The sequence below is a fragment of the Sciurus vulgaris genome, assembly GCF_902686455.1.
Source record: "Sciurus vulgaris genome assembly, chromosome: 1".
Classification (NCBI taxonomy): Eukaryota; Metazoa; Chordata; class Mammalia; order Rodentia; family Sciuridae; genus Sciurus; species Sciurus vulgaris.
In genome coordinates this window covers 74,632,547-74,654,507 of record NC_136461.1, presented here as the reverse complement: position 1 = coordinate 74,654,507, position 21,961 = coordinate 74,632,547, and the positions used below count along the sequence as shown (strand labels likewise).

At 37.6% G+C, this 21,961-nt stretch overlaps 1 protein-coding gene across 3 annotated transcripts in view; it reads right to left on the bottom strand.

The window, feature by feature from the left end:
- Nucleotides 1-9,996: 9,996 nt before the first annotated feature.
- The window catches only part of HS2ST1 (heparan sulfate 2-O-sulfotransferase 1), a 215,381-nt gene continuing 203,416 nt past the window's right edge, over nt 9,997-21,961 (bottom strand). For 2 of the 3 annotated variants that reach the window (XM_079139900.1, XM_079139898.1), the window contains 3 exons: nt 18,144-18,241; nt 15,814-15,971; nt 9,997-14,826 (listed from right to left, as the gene is read on the bottom strand). In XM_079139900.1, the coding sequence (XP_078996026.1) occupies nt 14,597-14,826; nt 15,814-15,971; nt 18,144-18,241 (486 nt within the window). In that variant the 3' untranslated portion in view covers nt 9,997-14,596. The remainder of the gene's footprint in view (nt 14,827-15,813; nt 15,972-18,143; nt 18,242-21,961) is intronic. The other variant, XM_079139899.1, reaches the window with a different exon arrangement.

Sequence of the window (21,961 nt, the reverse complement as noted above, 5' to 3'; positions counted from 1 at the left end):
TGATCTTTTTCCAAAATGCACATGGCAGGTAAGTGAGAGAGCAAGGACTTCAATCCAAATCCATCCCATTCCAAAGGCACATGCTTTGCATGTCTTATACATCACTGAAATTGAACACAGGGACAAGCAGTGGGCTTTGTGGGTATAGTGACAGTAACTCCATTCTGACTTTCAGGGTCAAAGAAAGGGTCCCAGAGAGATGCTAACTGTGTTAGACCTTAAATGGTGTTTTAAATTTTAGATTTTTTTTTTAAATTTTGTAATATGTACATAAACATGATAAAATACCTGGAAGAAAAGCCTCAAATCTAAACATGAAATTCATGTTTCAGATCCAATTTATACACATCAACTGAAGGTAATAATATGTTTAGTGCACCTGCAGTTTGCCACCTTTCACATGAGGTCAGGTGAGAAATCTTACATTTGTAGCATCATGTCTGTGCTTAAAATTTTTTGGATTTGGGAGCATTTCAGATTTCAGATTGGGGATGCACACCTTGTACTTAGCATCCTTTCCTTGAACAAAAAGAAAAAAACCTTGCAGACATTTCCAGACCCCAGGCAGGGAAAGGGGCAATCGGAAACCCGAAGAAGCCATAGTGCTGTATACAAGAGGAATGTGCTCTCCCTTACGGTAATCAAAGTGGCCCGACCCTTGAAAGGAGGGCAGGTCTGTGCCAAGCCCTCCTGGTGGCTCTCTCTCTACACCCAGCAGGCCAGGCACAGAGGAATGGGTAGTGCTGTTTCCCTTCACCACCTGAGATCGTCAAGGGTGCCAAGGATCGAGGTGTGTGCCAAAACTTAGCTCTTGCCTTTCAAGCAAATACTATCTTTCAGGCATTTGTTGAGGGTCATCCTTGACTTAAGCCACCCAACAAAAAGTTGGGCTTAGTAAACACTTCTAGACCCACACTCTCTGGGGGCATGAGTTGCAAATATCATCATATTGAACTTGATCTCTTCTTCTTGGACACATGCTTATTAGGTTCGTTCAGATGATGCAGTTCCGGGGCCTTCGAGCTGAAAAATCAGAGAAAGATGGTGAAAGTTGGGGGCCCTGAAAGAATAAGAAAGCCTTAGATCTCCTTTATCTGTCCCTCTCGCCCACCCAAGTTTATAAATCTTTGTAAAGATCCACTTTTCAAAGCAACTATGGAAGGGCGATGCGGAAGTAGAATTGGGATATTTAAGGTGTGCATTTTCCTTCCATTTTTAATTTTGGGGTTTCAGCATAATTCTTGCATTTGTTAATGCAGGAAGACCTTGGAGCTCCTGGAAGAAAGGAAATTTAAGTATAAAGGCCATTATAATAGTATTGCTATTAGCATTAGTGAGTTTGGCATGAAGCGTGACCCACCCGGACTCCAAAGGCCTAAGTGACTAAATGGGAGGCTCAGTGTGACTCAGATAGATCAGATCTTTCAACCAGGGAGGTTCTGGGAAATTTCCCCTAAGCACAAAAGGAATTTAGGTAGGAGCAAGGGAGTGAGGCAGTCATGGAGGGTATAACCAGATTCATGGGTCTGTGAAGAGCCCAGAGCAGGTGAAACTTATGAAGAGAGATTCCTGGGCAGGAAGCCCTCCTACCCACTGGTCACTGTGTCACTCCTCCCTGCTCTGGAATACCTGGATTCCCCCAAGGCAAAGGTTTTATTCCTTTGCCTTCCAGACTTGATAGGCTGCAAAAAATTCTGCCACATCCTCCACCGGAGGAGGTCAGATTGGCTGGTCATGGGTGTCTCTGAAATCCTCTTTGCATAAAGGCACTTGGGCATGTGGAGGAAGAGAGCATGGGAGTAGTACACAGAGGAGAGAGGATGGTTGGGTGGCAAACATACTTTGCTGGGTCGCCATGTTGGATCTTGGTGGCACCCAGCTGCTTAGCACTTCCTCCTCCCAAGAATAGCTTGGACAGCCTCCTGTCGTGGTGGCTGAAGTGCAAAGGCAAGGTTGCATGTGGAGAACCTGTTTGAACTAGAGCACCTGGGGAGAATTCCTAAGATGCTCTGGCTGACCCTTGGGAACCAGGGATTCAGACTTGGTCAGCACTCACTCCTGGGCACATTGGAAAGTGGATTCAAGACATGTCATGAATTTCTCAATAATGAATCTTGGAATCTGGTTACTTTTGAAACAACACTATCACTTATTGACCTGAGAATGATGTGTGAAGCCAGAAATAAAAAGAGTAGGGAGAAGCATTTTAAGAACACACACAATGGCCTAAATTTGTTCTTCCCAACTCCCAGTCCTTCCAGTCAGAGGTTGCTGCTGACTTAGAGCCACAGCTGTCACCCACATGAGTGAGTGCCACAGCCCTGTGTTTCACTTCTGTTGCCAAGCCCTGTGGCACTGTGTGAAAGAGGCTGACAAAGACATGTGGCAAGATTTTCACAACAAACCCTCCCCCTTGCCTGTCACAGCTGACGGAGCCTGTGTGGCACAGTGGTGAAGAGAGGAGGCTTTGCCGTCAGACCGAGATTTGAATTCTGCCTCCACCACTTCCTAGCTGTGTGACCAAGAGAAAGCGTCTGGATCTCAGTGGGCCTCATTTTTCTTGCCTGTAAAATGGGGCTAATGGTTGTAACTTAGAGGCTTAAGAAAATGAGGTGAGATATCAAAAGCACAGCACTTGGGACAATGCCAGCACACAGGACTTGATCTACACAGAGGCAACAGTTTTCCTCGCTCAAGAAGGAAGTATTGAGGCGAGGCACTGCACCGGAAGGCTCAGGCTGCCCTCTGCTATCTCTTTCTCCTTAGAGTTTGTGGAAGGAAGCTTATTGGCACTACCAAGCTAGAAGGAGTCAGCGCTGAGTTACCTGGAAGCCCCTAGAGCTATGAACTAAGCCTAAATTGGGGCCCCTAACTCAAGGAAAAATGTGCAGATGAAATTTGTGAGCAACAGATGGGAATTTTTGTGTAAGCCACAACTAGAAGACTCCACATGTGACCACAGGCTTTGACAGGCTGGGACATACTGCCAATGAGGACAGCAGCAAGGATTTCCAAAGAGCCACAGGTATCCCGTATTATGCCAATCCACAGTCCCACAGATACTGCCGAGACAGGTCAAGGAGTCCTCTGACTATTAAATACATTGCAGTAAACCATTAGGCATGACCGGTGAACATCAGACCCAAACCCAGCACAGGAAAGGTCCAGATGTCACGTGCTTACTCTGGGTATCTGTTCTTGGACTTCCCATCCTTTCTAAGTATTCTAGTAGCCATTCTGAATTCCATCCTCCATGTCTTCTCTCTCTCTCTGTTTTTTTTTTTTTTTTGTACTGGGGATTGAACCCAGGGGCGCTTAGCCACTGAGCCACATTCCAGTCCTTTTTTATGGGGGGCAGGTACTGGGGATTGAACTCAGAGGCACTCAACCACTAACTCGCATGCCCAGCTCTTTTTTTAAATTTTAAGACAGGGTCTCACTAAGTTGCTGAGGCTGACCTAGAATTTGTAATCCTCCTGCCTAGACTCCCAAGTAGCTGGGATTATGAGCATGCACCATTATGCCCAGGGACCTTTTTCTTCTTATGGACTTGCTTTCCTCTTCCCCAAAAGATGTTTCAGAAAGGAATTAGCAAGGATGGAGTATGTAAGATAGACTATAGTTTATGAGGAAGCCCATTGTAGAAAACATGATGTTGGAGCCAGACAGATCTGGGTTCAAATTCTAGCTCATCACCTCTGGTAGGAAAGGCCTTAGCTACTCAAGCCGAGAGGCTAAACTAGGCTTGTCACTGCATCTGTAAACTGTTCTGGTCCAGTGGTCCTGGAACCTTAACCTGGGTCGGAACCACCTAGAGTGCTTGTTAACACGGATCACTGGGCCTATTTCAAAGGTCTGGAGGGTAAAACTCATTTCAGCATGTTCCCAGGTGATGCCAATGGCATTGGTCTAGAGACGTGAGTACAGTGTAAGAACCGCTGCAGTGTTGAGTCTGTGGCAAGCCTTGTTCACTTTGAGAAAGGCAGATAGCAGAAGGGCATCAGGGCTGGGATTAGGAGTCACCTTCCACTTTGTAGCTGTGCCAGTTTCAATGGTAAAATAAGAAGAACCATAATATCCATCTTCCACATGAGAATCTAACCAAGAAGATAATGTGAAAGTGCCTCCTAAAGTTAGGAAGTTCTGAACACTTGTAAAGGATTAAATATGAGCATTAAAGGTCATAGCTCATGTGCAGAGTCTGTAGTGGAGTTCCTAGCATATAGTAAGGGGCTCAATAAATATGAAAAAAAAAAAGCAATAGCCACCCACCAATAACTAAAAATAGCCACTAACTCCATGCTGGATATTTAGAGTTCAGTCTTTGTTGTATATTAAAACAAAAAATGGTAATAAAGTTGTAACACATGAAATTCATATTCCAATCGTGGGTGGCAGGGACCTCCTTCTTGGCTTCTGATTCAATTCATTATTCAAATCCTTTTACCATAGAGTGCTCCACTGCTTAATGTGGAACCAACTGCGGATCTTGATAAGAGGAGAAGGCTGGGCTCTGTTTCCACTTTGCTCTTGGCAGTCTTCAGGCCTCCAGGATCACTTTCTTACAAAATGAATAGTTGGCTCCCAGAGAGACCAATCTAATCTCATCTTGTCCACTCGGAAGATCTGTATCAAACATTACAGACTGTCTGACTGTGGGACCACAGCAGGAAGGGGCATCTAATTCCATCTGGATTTGGATCCGTGTTTAAATGATCAAGTAAGGAGCCATTAGTATGGTAGAAATAGAGAAGTGAAATAAAACTGGCCAAATTTTAAAACATTGTTCTTGTCTAAAGGTGCTATTTAAAGAGCCACTGTATGAAACGAAGAAACAGAACAAGAATGTGAGACAGAGGAGGGTGGCCTCCACAGCCTGCTTTAAACATGCACGCGAATGGATCAACATCCTGCATTTTCACTGTTTATGGGCACGACAGTCTGATCAGATTACCGTGCTATGCCAAGAGACCTAATTTATTAATCCTCTGGACAATTTTAAATTACTTTTAAAGGGGAAAAAATAAGTCTCTGGTTACTCTTGTTTGAATAAAATGCCGCTTATTCCTGGTCAGCCATTTTTAGGAAGGCTCGGCCCACTTTAATGGAAGGAACTACTTGTGAGCTTGTTACCCAAAAAAGATGTATTTCAGCTAGTCTCTTTTGAGAGATGCTTAAAATCACGGGACAGTATCAAATACCTAAGACTAACAACTCTGTACATTGATTTTTTATGTCTAACCTGGCTGCATTATCAAGGGGGCACCAAGAATCAATCAAATGGATACTAATTAAAAGCCACAAACACTAAATAAATTTCTAGGCAAGCTACATGAAATACCAAGGTTTAGGTCAAATTGCTTCACATTTGTGAAAGTAAACCAAAGTTCAGAAGCCAGATCACTTGGGGACTGTTAAGTCTAATCTACCAGATTTCAACATTTTTTAGATGCATGTTAAAGCTTTAACTTGGTCCTTTAGGAGGCATGCACTTTAAAAAATCTCAAATTAGGAGTTTGACATCACAGAAACTCTTTTTTAATTTTCTACTAAGAGAGATTGAGTAATTTAAATTGGGGAGAAGGAAGGAAGGAGATGGAGAAAGAACTAAACTGAGACCTGGAATCCCAGGATAATCTTTTTGATCTGCTACTCAGGGAGAGAAATTTCTTACCTCTTTTTTTGGGAGGAGTAGGGTACTGGGATTTAACCCTGGGGTGCTTTACTTCTGAGCCACATCCCCAGTCCTAATTTTTTATTTTGAAACAGGATCTTAGTAAGTTGCTTAGGGCCTTGCTCAATTGCCAAAGTTGGCCTCCAACTTGCAATCCTGCCCAGCCTCCTGAGTCACTGGGATAATAGGCATGTGCCACCACACCTGGTTGGCTTAATTTACAGTTCAAAATACTTCTGTGCCTGTTTCATGGGGGCAGGTGTGTTTTGCCATCAAACCTGACCAGGTCAGTTGCCGCACTTACAGCTCATCCTGCTCCTTTGCCAGCATCGCTGGTAAGACAGGTGAAGACTCTGGTAATCTAGTGCTCAAACTCTTGACAAGAACCCTGAAATGAAAATTGATCCAACAACTTTCTCTCTGCGTTGCTGTAATCGCTTTCAGTGCTCATGATGTCCAACATTTCCAGGCACGACTCTGGTTTTCAAGCTTCAGCTCAGAGAAGTCACGGTGATAGGCAGAGGCCGAGGCTGGTGTTTCATTAGATGCCTCCATCGTCAAACCACAGGGTGGCAGGGGTGTTTCTGGGAGTTTCTCTTAAACCCTATGCCAGATGACAAAACCTGAATGAGCAAAAGAAGCAAAGGAATTAAACATTTGATAGATAGATGTGGAATTGCCTTTGTGATATTAGGTTCTTTGTGTAAACACTAGTCTTTTTGATAAAGTTCAATTTAGAAAATAATCATCATTTCGCAATTGACACAAAGACAAGGTTGTTGAGAATTTGCACTGATGTTGTTACAACCCACATTATCACCTCCACTGCATATTTACTGGTCATACCCACCTGTTACCAAATATTCAAGTTTCTAGCCCTCAAGTTCATCTTCTTTTTCCCCAGTCTTATTACTCCTCTGGACAAATGCATTTGCCTCCTCAGAGGTTTTGTATTCCTTACATTTAGCCAGAGGGCCCATTCCTGGTACTGTTGCAAATATCCTTCAAAACCTCAAAAATGACTTCACCCTTTGCCGTACAATCTCTCCGTCACTCACGCATTAAAATCCATACTACTCAGCTTGGAATTTAAGACTGAAAAAACCTCCTTTGGGAAAATGGCAACAAACCCACAAGCATCCCCAGGAAAGAGAGAGCCTTTAGGAAGCTCTGCTCTAGTGAAGGGGTAAATCTATGAATGTCCAAATGGACTGTTGTGTATTGGGCCCACAGGTATAACACTGGTTCTACACAGATTCCAAACAACCAGTTTATAATGAATTCTGAGAACATAAGCCATTTGTAAGATCGGGACTGTGTATATTGCTTTATTTGTATTTCTTATTGCTTAAATTACTTTGGAATTGAAATAGAACTAAAAATTCCATCTGTATGTTAGCCATACTCATTGCAGTAAAATCTTACTGTTTAACCCATGAACCCAATTGGGTGTCTGAAGTGAGAGGACAGATATGTTATGAAATTAAGCCTATCACATAGGTGAATATGGAGGTCTACACTTCAGAGCAAATTATTGGGTATGGGATGTCTACAACTTGATCACCTGGGATAGGCTGATGTTTCTGCTATTTCCAGGTTAAAACCAAAAATTAAATGCATTAAACTAAAAGGTCTAGGGTTTTAGAAAACTTGAACAACAGAAAAGGGAGAAAACTTATGAATAAGAAAGGAATTTGTGTGTGTGGTGTGCTGGGGATGGAACCCAGGGTCCCAGGCATGTGAAGTACATATTCTACCACTGAGTTCCCCAGATCAAAACAGGGAATTTTGCATGGTGGCTTCTTCTTTACCCATCTCTTCCTGACAAATAGAGGCCATGCCTCTTGTTCACCCTTCACATTCCTCACCTGAGGCAAATGTTAATGAGTGGATATATACCTCAACGATATGTTCAAATAGATGATTCCTCATTTTTCACATTAAGATAATGCTAACATTTCTTTAGAGCTTACTATGTAAAAGGAACTGAGAACCAAGTTGACACATGTACAACAGTACACTTAATTCTCTTGACATTGATGGTTCTACTTTACAGACCAGAAAAAAGCCTTGGGGAGTTAATTTCTTCAAGATCAGATACCAAGTGCCGGAGCTCCAGCGCTCACCTGAAACTTCTGCAAACCGTCTTTTTCTTTCACTGTAGATCTTAACACCTTCCAACTGCACCTTTAAAATGTCACTTCAGTTGCCAAACTATGAGAATATCCAGAAGCAATAATGCACATGGTAAAGGGCTGTAGAGAAAGGGAAGAGGCAAGTACCAAATGCTATGGGAATATTAGAAATCAAATGAAACCTGAGGCTTCGGTTTTCAAGGTAAAAAGTAAGGATATCAAGATTTATCAAGGAATGGGGTATGGCTCAGTGGTAGAGGGTGCTTGCTTAGCATGCCGGCGGCCCTGGTTTAGACCTAAATTGGTCATCTGACTTTGAATAAGTACATGGCCAAAGGGTAGAAAGAAAAAAATAACTAGCTAGCTCTTAGGGATAATCTTTTCATGAATCTCCATTGTTTTCAAACAAAAAAATAATCTATTCAAGGAAATTTTCTTTTTCGTAGAATGAAATAAGTGAAAGCAAAAACATAAAAAAGAAAAGAAAAAGGCCTTTCACATTTCCCTGTTGTTTCCCCTCACAAGTCTCCAGTGCTAGAAGGATGCTGTACACTAAATAGGCCCTTGAAATATTTTAAAACTTTCTTATCTGAATAGTCAGTCTCATGCTACTAGAAGAAACACAGTAAACCACAAAGAGAACAGTGGGTTTATAAAATCTTTCCTTGTTTGCCTAACTGGTTATCCCTGAAACAGTAAGGAAAGGGTGAGTGGGGACTTGCATTTTGAAGTGAGTTACTGATGCTGTTTTGTTCCAAGGTGCCACACCTGTGTTCTGTGGCAACAAAAGTGGAAGATTGTAATGAAGACAAAGTACAGGAAGGGCCAAGGGGCTTCCTTCAGAGAAAGAAAACAGGTGGACAGTGATTTGGGATTTGCCTTTCTGTACTCATTACTACCAGAAAAATATTTGGAAAGTTCAACTCCTGTTTTAGAAAGTAGCTGGCAACCAACCATAAGAATACCATTAAAATATGCAAGTTTAGGCAAAAATCACTGCATACTAAGTTTGTTTTCCAGATATTCTCAGAACTTGGGAGTTCTAATGTGATCAGTTAATTTACAATAATAAGGCAATTGTTCTCTTTCTCTGCAGAGATAAAGTGTCCTTTCTGTTGAAAGGGTTCAAATTATCTTACTTAAGGTATTGAGTATTGTATGTGTACTACTTGGTGGTTCATATGTTCAAATACAATAAATTATGGACAAAGCCACTTCTGGAATTAGCCAGTTGTGGTCTCCTTTAGAACAATCAGCATTTCCCACCCCAACCCACCCCCTACTTTTCTCATGAGAGACTGGGACGTGGAAAGACAGTCAGTGTCAGAACCAAGAATATCTATGCTGCAGGTATATAAGTGAGAAGGCATTAAGATAATAGGTTTTTAAGAGTTAAAAAAAAAATGTATTCAGTTGTATTAAAAAATATTTATGAAACCCTCTTTTATAAAGTGACACAACTAAGATTCTTCAGGGTGAGAAGGGAGGTTGGCTTCCTAACAATATTGTAGCACAGCATAAGAAAGCTAGTAAGTCTACACCAGTCAGCACTTCGCATCAATTATGCCCAATCTTTACAACAATCCTGTTATCTCCACTTACTAATATCACACTGCTAAATGCATTTGTCCAATCCATGCCTTCTGCTCTGCCTCTGTGGTACAGACCAAATTGTTTACAAAATTTACCACTGAATGGTTATTTTATTCACCCTAATGATATAATATTAAAAATATCAAGCAAATATTCCTTAGAATAATAAGCCAGTGACTAGGAATTGAGATTTTTCAACTTTTGGAGTGAAAAAATAATAATCAGAAATGTTTCTCAAACATTATGCATATGTCCAAACTCTATAATAAATATAACTTTTTTCTTTCAAATTTCATTTTTATCTTAATACCCCTTTTCCGTTTTTCTTTTTTCATCTAGTTAAGTATATACCCTAAGTATGTCTTGTAAACTATCTATCTGAAATTTCAGTTCTAGTGATTAAACACAAGCAAAAGCAGCAGAGGCATGTCAGTCTGGATAAAATAGCCACAAAGGAGCCATGAAATCATTACAAATCAACCATGATGCATGCCTTTCTGATGGCAACAATATCTGGGAGTGAACACTGAGTCAGCTTAGAAATGTTGGTTAACATCAAAGCCACAGAAAAAAATATTAAGACAGGACAGCAAGTCATGTTCCCCTTCCCATTGAGTGTTTATTTTATAGCTTTTGCATCAGGTAGTCAACTGAAACACTTCAACAACAGAAAGCTGGCAGAGTGTTAAGGAAAAGGAGTGATTATCTCTCCAACAGATGTGACAAAATGGTTTCAAGTTGGAAACGGCTGCATAAATGAATCAACTGGCAGGTGGGGAGGGCAGGAAAAGAAGTAATGAACATCTTCCAAGAAGACTGCATGTGGTGGGGGGAAGGCACTGCTTAGCTATTTATAAAAGAAAAGTCAAAACAAACAATATGTGTTTCTCTAAATTACATTCAAAACAGTTTTAGAGATGCTCACATACCTGACTCTCAAAAGAAAGCTACAAAAGCGGTCTAAATAAAAAACCAGATGGACAGCACCAGTGTGTCTGTCACAGGTTTATCAAGAATATGTTTTAAAGAGGTCATTATCATCAGAGGCCATTTTATAAATAGTACTGCAAAGGTCGAAAAGCTGTATGAATTTAAATTATAGGATAAATCTGACTAAATGGTCACTCATTTCAATTTCTAAAATTCCCCCTCCAGGGAATCAAAGCAAGCTCTACTCCAGAGGAGCTGAATTGGCAGTGCATTTGAAACAGGGTTGCTTTCCCTTCAGGAGACTGCCTGGAGAGCAGTTCACAATAACTTTGCGCTGGGTGCATGGATGCAAAAACTTAATGGCAACTGCCCCACTTCCTCTCAGAGTAAATAGCACTAAATTTAAAAAGAGGCAAACATTCAAATCATAAAGCAGAAGCACTTGGGCCTCTTAAAGACAAACTTCGTAAAAGGTTACAGTTTCAGGTGCTCCTCATAATAAAGGATTCTGAGACCATAGGTGTGTTTGACAATGACCAATGGGAAAATCCAGCTAGATGATTTACACAGATGTTCTCTGTAGAATTTAAATATAAATTAAAATACCAGCTATGCATTTGGGAACCAGTCTTTAGTTAAATTCTCTAGTGCTTTTAGGATTTTATTTCATTTTATTAAAAAAAGAGAGTGTCTACAAACTATTTTCTTTCTAACTATGTAAATACAATGAGCAAATCATCTGCAATATCAAAATACTGTTTGGGAAATTACTCGCAGCACTAACAATTTTAGGAATTTCCAATAGGACATATAAAGAGCAAGAACAATAGATTTCAAATTATAGGCATTAACTGAATTTTAAGAATAGGGAATAAAATTAAAAATTTAAAAGTCAGCAAGTTTAAGTTCTCTGATTTTCAATAGTTTAAATCCAATCATCAAGAATTCAGATGCACCCAATATATTAGAAGTTGCACAAATGCATATGGATGATAAAAAAGTAATTCCCATGCAATATTTTAAGTGTTGCTATCAGATACATTTAAGTGATACTTTACAGATTAAAGCTGGGTAAAATCAAAATATATCCTCCCCAGTACATTTTAAAACAATCACAATAATTTATCAAGTTGTCATTTCACAGCAATTAGAAAACAGGAGTTGATACAAGTTGAACAAAAAGGTACTTTTAAAGAAATAAACATAGATATAGATATATATACACATACACATATAACATTTTCTTTAAAGTTCAAAGTGGTTAATTTACTTTTGCATTATAAAAAAAATATCTCCCTATGGTCAAAATACTCAAAAAGCACAAAGGCTGAAAAAAGAAAACCACGGTTGCCACTTTAAAAAAATACATATTGTCTCAGTGATTCTATTTATTTGATTATAAAGTTATGTATTATAAGGACTCAGACTCCTAGGACTGTACTGGACCAGATGGAATTTAATCCATCCCTTTCTCAATCTACAGAAAGGACACTCCTAACCCTGTCTAAAAGATGCTAAAATATATGTCCCTATTCTGAACTGTTAACCTGGGAAAGAAAACATGCCCACTAGGAAGCAATATACATAAAAGTTTATGAATCTGTGGGAGAGACTGCATGAATCAGAAAGTTATTCTTTGGATATAAACCAGGAGCTTTTGGAAGTATATAAACTTTTAGGCCTCTAGGGTACAGATACAAAAAATGGTTTCTCCATAAATATGACTTTTCTAGTGCAGGGGCTGATAGTCCAAGGTCCATATCTAGTATGTCATCTGTTTTTGTAAATAAAGTTTTCTCAGAACATAACCATGCTTGTTTGTTTCTGTACTATGGCTGCTTTTTCTTTTTCTTTTGTTCAGCAATGACAGAATCTAATGGCTGTGACAGAGACCTAAATTATTTACTCTCTGGTCCTTCACAGTAAGTAGTTTTCTGACCTCCTGATCTGTATACTACTAAGTGCTACTCTAGTTATCTAAAAGAGTTAAAGCACCTCAAGAAGACTTTAGCATGTACTCCAAGAACAACTTGGGGTTTGTTCATGAGTGGGAGAATGTCAAACACCCCACCAGAAGTGGTATTTTACTTTTGGGCAAGGGAACAATCTGTGTTTTCAGCAAGTATCTGTAAAGTTAAATTTAAAACAAGAACAAAAAATCCCCCAAACATATGCCTGGCTATGTTCTTTCAATATTTCTCTTTAGTTGGGGGAAAAGGTGCTAAAAACGATTCTGTCACTCTGTTAGTGTTTCTTGAGTTGTTTATAACTGTTTGCTGCTAAGTAGTGCTCCTTCCTCCCCTACCACCATTAAGGGAATCTGCCTAAAATGCCGAGTTGGGAGAAGACTTGATCAGAACTATTCACTTAAACTAAACATATTAAAGATTATTCTTTTAGAAGATGTTTCTAATTTCTTCGTCTCTGTTACTCCAAGAGGAGGAAGGTAAAAAAATGCACAGGGAAATTAAACTCTGCAAAATATATTTTAAAAACAGTAAGTATAAAATAGCTACCATTTTTGAATGGTAATGTAAAATACAAGCCAAAAAAAAAAAAAAAAAAAAAAAATCTTTCAACTTTGAAGAGCAAGGTTTCCCTCTCTCTAGTGAATGAACCAAGTCTATTCCAAAAGGGAATCTCCTGAACTCAAGCAGCTGCTCATGAATCCTCAAGAATTCACAGATGTTTCATATTTCAATAGTTGTTGAAACATGGAAGATAAAACACTGGGAAGATATTTATCAAACACAAATTTATACCAAGATAAACTTCTTTTTTCACAAAGCTTAAAAGTGGACTTTTCTTTGTTAAAAAATGAATGGTATGAAACTATATGTTAAAGATGTTTCTATAATAATACCTTACATTTATATATCGCTTTACAGTTTTCAAAGTGCTTTCAGCATGCCATCTCATTTAGTCCTCACAACAGCCCTGTGAGGTAGGTACAGCAGGTATTATTATCCTCATTTCAAGGTGAGGACATTGAGGCAAAGAGAGGCTAAGTGACTTCTCAAGATCACACAGCTGGAAATTGCAGAGCAAGGACCAGAAATCAAAAAATTTTGACTCCTCATCTAGTACTCTTTCCACTATTCTGCCTCCTGTTATGAATAATGTACTCTATCAAAATTGAAAGATTATTGAAATTCATTTCAGTGATGTCTTAACAGTAAAGTTAAATGAGAATACAAGAACAGTAGACCTGATGATTTTTACTTGACATAATAAAATTGGTGCAAAATCACTTTGTCTAATTACTTGTAACCTTTTGGTCCAAATACATAAAATATGCAATATTTACAGCATTTTCCTTTTTTTTTTTGTAAATGCAATGCTTTAAAACACATTATAAAGCACCTTAGTAAAAATAGTCTACAGGAAAAAGTACAGAAGTAGTAGGAAAATCCTACCCATACCACAGCTCACTAATGGAGTCATAATATGGAGTCACTGATATTTCAGTTTACAGCTGTACAAACAACCCATGGAGAAACAAATACTAAACCGGCTTTTTAAAATATTAATGTGCTGAAGTCTTAACTAAAACTTCAGACAATGCCAACATTCTTAGAAGCATCTTCCCAATAATAGATACTGGGGAGACAGGAATGAGAAATACTGCTTTGACTCTAACTTTTTATAGCATCATTCATGGTTTAACTTGGGATTTAACACTAATGATCACAAAAAAAAAAAAAAAAATTAAAGCCACCTACATAAATATGAGCAATTCCAACTTCAGCAGTAATATTTCTTAGCAAACATGATCAAACATTCCAATAAATTTCATGAGACATGGTTCACAAAAACAAAGCACACATTGCCAAACAGTTATTAACACTATTCAGTAGAGGTGAAGTGGCAAATAGATTTATCTTCAGTCATGGTTAGGTGAAAAAAATGCTTTATCAAAACAAAAGAACCAGAACCTTTTCTGAAATTATATTTAGTCTTTTGATTAGACCTGCCATGTGTTTATTTTAGGTGACACAAGTTTTTCCCCCCCAGGTAGGAGGTTATAACTCTCACCAAATTTAAACAGAAAAAAAAAAAAAAAAAAAAGACTGAAACTTAAAACTTCTCAGAACCCTGACATAGCAGCCAGTATCTACTTCCTGGACGTTACTGTCTTTTTCCTAACTCAGCTCAATACAAATTGTCTTATACATGTGATCAGCGCTCTAGGTTGTGAAGCTGAGAACTAAGGTGAAGACAGGATCAAAGTTCTAGTTCAAGAATTTAACAGTCACACCTGTACTCAGTTCGATTTAGGGTAAATCTTTTCATAGAAAAAGTTCTGTGCAAGGATGTAGAGGTCTCCATCTTTTTCTCGAACAGCATGGGCTCTGATGAATTGGAACTGCTCTAGCGCAAATTCATAGAACTCATTCTCCATTTTCCAAATGTCAGACTGCTGCAGTTTTGCAATGGTTTGTTTGGTGGGAAGTTTCTTCTCTGTGGTTTTCCTAAGATGAGATTTCTTTCCTACTTACAAAGGGAAAAAAAAAAAAAAAAAGAAAGAAAGGTAAACAATTAAGAGAACACACAAAAGATCAATGCCTCTTTATCTGAAGAGATGGTTTAAATTAGTATGACACACTGAAGGACAGGCAACCAAATTTACATTAATATAATCCAGTAAAAAATGAAGCCCTGATCATACTAGAACTGTGATTTATTCTTTTAGAATGTAAATCCTTAACACATTGAAGATTTAATGAAATGTCAAACAGTAAGTGTAAGGATTACCATTCAGTAATCTGTAGGCTGTCAACTCATACACTGTATTTTCAAGTGCTTTCACTGTATTTCAAGTGCCTCTAAGACTAGTTTATTTTAAAAAATGATAAAATATCTATTGCCAAACTTAATTCTGCTTTCTCATAACCTATATTTGTTATAAGACCGTAGAAGCTAGGGCATATGCATACTCTAGGATAGGAGTTCCAATGAGTACATCTTATCAAACAGCCAAAAGATATTTTTAAAAAAATCAGAATTAGATTGGATCTGCATACTTACTTTCAGATATGTCATACTATCAAGGCTGCTGAAGCAGACCTTTGGCAAACTATAACAGAAGCAGCATATTACATTTGTATTAGCATGTCTCAGTTCCACCATCTTAACCTACTTTAAAATGGTAGTAAGTAGGTCCCAATGGTTGTTATCTGGCCTTATTGCATATGACACATTTCTAAGCTAGTTCTGAAGTTTGAAATATTCCACTATTCCTTCAATGCCTTCTAATTTTACCTGATACATGTTCATTCATTAAAAAAATTATTTAATGAACACTGTGTGCCAGGCACTGTTTTGTATTGAAAATAGTGAACAGAAAAAAACAATATACCGCCTTTCTGGAGCTATTTGTTGTGTTTTACTGAAGTAACTTCAAATAACATATTTTTCAGGTTGCAGACAAACAAAAAAAAGTTAGGGACAGCTTTACAAAGAAACCCATCATTTATATACCTGTACGATAGAGCTCTGTAGCACCCCTGAAAAACCGGGGCAAAGCTGCCTCCAATAACATGATAAAATCTTCAAGTTCTTCAGTAACTCCCACCAGGAAGTATTCATTAATTAGGTTATATTTGGCTTGATCCATAGCCCACCTGCTTCCCACATTCCTGAAACCAAAGAAAAGGGAGTTAAAAAACTGGCTGTGAAATCTGCTTAAGTATCTGATGCCTCTGATACTGTATATTATGGAAAAAACAGATAAACACATGTATATACAAAGCTTTAATGCCCTTTTATTAACATCCTTTGGGAGGAACACCTGTTTTTCATTTCCTTTGCCTCCATCCAGTTTCTGCTCAAAATGCAGTGCTAATTCAGACTTCACTAGAGAACTCCTAATATGAACAAAGTCTACTTTGAGGTCAGTTTTTAAAATGCACATATATAATATATATCTCTTCAACCTGATTTAGTGTGTCAATATAATTTTTTTTAAACCACTGTAAACTTTGTTCAAGAGTTTTTTAGGATAGTCTAAGCAATTTGTGTTTAGTGCTTATCTTTTTTTTTTTTAGATACTGAACATTGAACCCAGGGCCTCATGCATGCTGGGCAAGGGCTCTGCCACAGAGCCACACCCCAGACTTTTTGAAATTTTTATTTTGAGACAGGGCCTCCCTATGTGACCCAGGCAGACCAAACTTGTGATCCTCCTGCCTCAGTTTCCTGAGGAGCTGGGATAATGAGTGTATGCCACCATGCCTGACTTAGCACTCATCTTAATTTGAGTTTAGTATTTTTGGTTTGTGCTGAGCATAGTGTTTCTTGGGGGAAAAAAATTTCCAGAGATTAAACCAGAGGTACTACATCCCCAGTCCCTTTTAAATTTTTATTTTGAGACAGCGTCTGGCTAAGTTAAGTTGCTGAAGCTGGTCTCAAACTTGCAATCCTCCTGCCTCAGTCTCCTGAGTTGCTGGGATTATAGGTGTGTTCCCCTGCACCCAGCTGTGTTTCCTGAAATATTTGAGAAACAGAAAATAGTTAAGAAAAGGCTAAAACTCTTTTATTTTTATTTATATTGTCAGTCAGAGCTGTTAACAGATTTTGCCCTAAAAAGATGGCAGTTTGTGGTTTGCACAAACATTCTTTAATCCTAGTTTCAGCTTTGCTTTTAAGCAACAGTGTGATCAATCTTGAACTGGTGGCTTCCACCTTTGTGACTTTCTTTTCTTGCTTTTATTTTATTAAAAAGTAGGAGGGGGCAGAAAGGAATTGAATCAGTTATTTCCAAGGTTCCCCCAATTCTGAGTATGGAAATTCAATTACAATCTTTGTAATGCCCAGTAGAGCAATAACTGCTTACAGTTTGAAGGCAGAGCTTGGCAAACTTTTTCTAGGTTCAGAGAGCAAATATTTTAGGCTTTGCAGGCTACATGGTTTAAGTCACAATTACTCAACTCTGCTATTGCAGCTTGAAAGTAGTCATAGATAATAAACACTGTATATGACTGTTCCAATAAAGCTTTATTTATTAAAAAAAACTAGGTGATGTGCTAAATGTGGTCTGTAGGTTTTAATTTGACAATCTAAATTTTAAGGAAATGATTAAAAATTGAGATGACATTCTTCCTATGCTTCCAAGTATTGTGTTATTATGATGTTTTGAAATAATCTACTGAGTAGGACCTTCAACTTCACAGAAATCATTTTTCAGTATGGTTTTAGGAACTATACTAACTTTGAATATGTTCCTATTTTTCCCCCTACTTTTGCAATTAAAATGACTGAGTAGAACAAATAAATAATGTACAATTATTCTTAAAAACTAAACACTCAGCACACTCTGAAGAAACAAATTCTTTATTCGAGATAAAATATATTGTCTATATTTTGTTTATTAGTATGCTACACCACAGCTATACCACAACCATAACCTTGGCTCCTCTTAAAGTGAAAATCAGTTTAACAGTAAAACTAGGTAAATAATTTGCCCTGTTGATCTAACTCAAATAACTAAAACTGTAAGCTTAGGACAAAATAAGGTTTATGAAGTGACCTGTGATCTCTAAGAATTTTGCTGGAACAGAGCATAACAGAACATCAAAAACAAATAAATAAAATCTAGCTTCTGAGAAAAGAGTACAAGGATATTTATGTGAGCAATCTTTTAAATGCATTTAAAAATAAACAACAAAGTCAGTTATTATTTAATTACATATTATTTTTAGTCAGTCTTTTACTGACTTCCCCTAAAGCTAGTCCTTGACTAACACATTTATTTGTGAAATGCAGATTATAGAGATAATAAGGAAGATAATTTAAGCTAACTATTTCCCTACCAGCATTCGGAGCTATGTCCACAGAAGAATGGAATTTGAAGCCAGAGCTTCTCTGGAGCACAGTCTGAGCCGCCCTCAGCTACACATTCATCAAAGGTCTGAAACAAAGACAAAGTGAACACTGGTAAGACATAAATTCAAGTTTCACCTATCAAATTTCTTAATGTGCTACGTTATTAAGTAAATGAATGGGAATAGGTGAGATGAGACAATAAAATGAAAGGAATGGGCAGGTTATAAGAACATACTCAAATACTGAGGAAAGTTAAACATCAATTTTTTTCCTACAACTTTGTTTTATGCCAATGCTAAGAATTCTTTGCTGCATGAAAGGAAACTCTCCCAGATAATACTTTATTTTTAAAAAGTAAGCACTGATTTATGTTACTTTCTTTATTAAAGGAAATTATGTATTTGAGGTATGACACAGAGATACCAGAGAACAAACTTGGGAAATTTGGTTGTTACAGCGAAGGATTTACAAATACCATCTGTTATTTCTGGAAAGAAGTTTGAAAGAGTAGTAAGAATATCTGTTTTGAGAGAAGCCTTCAAGGTTCTAGAATCAGGTTTGACCCTACTTTAAGTAACTCTTCAAGGTCTTCAAGTTGCACTTTTCTAACCCATACAATTTAATGAGAGTTCATTTAATCAAAAAAATCTATGAGAATAAGGCCCCAAATTTCTTAAACCTGGCAAATCACAACCCACAATTCTCTTACAGGTGACCTTTGCCATGACATAGTGAAACAATCCATAACTTGGTTTTGAAAGCTGAACCCAGAAAACTTAAGTTTTGTGTTAGTTTTCTCACCTAAAAACTGAGGGCATAATCTTACCTTGAGGAATTAATCTACCACAATGACTGGTTCATAGCAGGCATTCAATAAATGAGAGGTCATTATGCCTGTGTCCTGTCTCTCTCCCCACCTCTCCTCCCTAGGTCAAACACAATGTTTTGTTGGTTCTTTCCTCCTTGACCCTGGTCCCACATTCTCTTTTCTGAAATAGCTCTTGATCTCTCCTGGCACTAATATAGTCTTTTCTTTTTCTTTGGACACCCTTTTTCGGCTTCTTTTGGTGGTTCTTGGTGTCTTTCTAAATGTACTATCATCTTCTTTGAAGGTGTATTTTGGTCCTTCCACTAGGTATTCACCAATTCATCTCAGCTATCTTCTCTCTGCCCACTCCCTCCCTCAGCATAGTTATCAATACTTTCTTGGCTTGATAGATAATTTCTAGACAGAAGACTTCCGAATGAATACCTCCAAATCACCTCTTATCTTTCCTCTAATACTTACTGTGCATTTAATTTTTTTCTAGTATTACTTCATATTTACTATTTCTGGAATAGGGTTATATTGTCCTTTACAACTCAGACTCGAGATTTCAGAACAATTCTTATCCTCCTCCATCGCCTCACATCATCTTCACCTTTTCTATCCTTACTTCCATCAGGATCTTACACTATTGTGTGTACTGATTCTTGCAACAGTTCTTTTTTTTTTTTTTTTTTTTTTTAAAGTGGTCAATGGACCTTTATTTATTTTTTTTTATTTATGTGAGGTGCTGAGAATCAAACCCAGTACCTCACACGTGCTAGGCAAGTGCTCCATCACTGAGTCACAATCCCAGCCTGCAACAGTCTCTTAACTGGGCTCCTTTCCCATCCTTCTTTCTAATCTGCTCTGTACAATAACTAGATTAGGTTAAATAGTCATTTCTAACATCTTCTACTTGGAGACCTCATAGCTTCCCTCTACCAACAGAGTCCACATGAAGACTATGTTTCCAGAACTACTTTAACATAAAGCCAATCTTATTTTCTTTCACATTGTATAAATTAGCTAATATTACCTTGTAACAGCCTGCTTAGGATCTAGGTATCTATATATGTATATATGTACATCTATATATGTACATCTTGCTTTATGTGCAAGATATTTTTTGTTTTAATGTGTGTTATATTCTGTCTCCCCAAATATCACGAAAACTTGAAAGGATCATCACTATGCATGTCCTTCATAGCTTATAACATAATTCTATACAAACTGCATAATTAGTATTTGTAAGCTACTACTGGAAAGATGGCACTTTGGGGGGCTTATGCTGAGTATTAAAGTGGAGCTAAAGACAAAATAACATTTTTTCATGAAGGATTCTGACAGTCCTTTAGAGTTCTCCTAAATTCTCTGTAATTCTTTTTAAAGTGAAAACGTTTACGTTTAAGATCCAATAAACTCATTTCAGTGAAGGTGGTCTGATTTGGATTTACTACCTTAAGCCATTTTTAAAAAGTGGTTGTTATCATTTATGTCAACTGAGCTCATAAAAAAGTCTGTATCTAACAATCACTACCATGTCTCAATTTCCATGAAATCTTTGGCTCAATGAACTGAGTGATGATAGATTGGAAAAAGTTTTTAATTCCATTTCTATCCAATTTCTAACAGGCTTTGCTTATAGTATGTTGTCTCTGAAACTTAACAGAGGTACTCTGCTTCCTTATGGTGTATCTAACTAGAGTACAAGAGAGAAAAGGAGTAAGTTACTAAAGTGATTATGGATGAACTCACATTTACCACTATTTTATGTGTGTGATTCAAAGGCATTAAAAAGATTTTCCTTAAATACAAGAAAACGGCGTATACAAAGAGGCTGCAATATGAAGTTTCCATAGAATCACTATGTAGACACTTTGTGAATTTAAAAGTACACTATTAAAATTAAAACTGAATAGGCATGCAGGATGGCTATTTTAAATTAGCCAACTCCTGGTTTCTGTACTTCAAGTTTGTTAGTACGTTAAACAAACAAAATATTTAGAAAATCTTGAAATCTCTTTTTGGTCAGTAGTTTAAAATCTGCTAACCTACTTTAATAGACTAAGAGTTACTTGCAAAATCAATTCTTACTTTCTTCCACAGGTTAGAATGTTAGCCTCTCTTTCATTAGCTGAATGTGACCATATGATTAAGGTCTTGCTAGTGGCATGGAAGGCAGAAGTGATGTACACAACTTCTGGGTTACTTGCTTATTAACACTTCCTTTCTTTCCATGGGCTAGAAAGCAGATACAGTAGTGACCCAAATTCAAAAAAGCATGTAACAACCACCCTAAATAATGGCAGAACAACAACATGGGAGGAACCTAGGTCTTTGAAGGACAGTGTAGAGCAAAGCTGCCCAAGAACCTGCACCTCTCATTCTAGGCTTCTATGTGTGAAAGACAGAATCTTATTTTAACCATCTGGGCTTCTTTGTTTTAGCAGGTTGACAGCATCTGCTTAACTCATCTACCAAATATTTAATTACATAATATAAAAGTGAAATAATAGTTTGGGCTTTGCCTTCTTTATTGATCATGATCTTTTGAGGAAGATGTTTCTTTCCTGTCAAATAAAAGAACCCAAAGATGGCCAGTAGAAAGGAAGATGTGAAGAAAAAGAGTAACAAAATTAAAAAAAAAATTATGAATAATCAAAAATTGTTCATACATGCAGATGTTCCAGATCTTAGCCTATACCAGAACTTATCCCTTTTCTATATAAATATCTGATGAATAAAGTAAGCCTAAAATTTCCTAGTGAAAAAGATCAAATTAAGGCACATCTTTACTATATACAGTTTTATGAGTCAATCCTCTGAAATCTCAATCGAGATGAACTGCCTCACTGATTCCAACAATCACATTAGCACTTGGGCTTCTCTACTCACACCACAAAAGACTGTCACACAATGCATGATCACCAAAGTTTTCTTGGTTACTTGCTAACTCTCATTAACCATCTCTTTAATATTATAGTCACATTTCAGAAA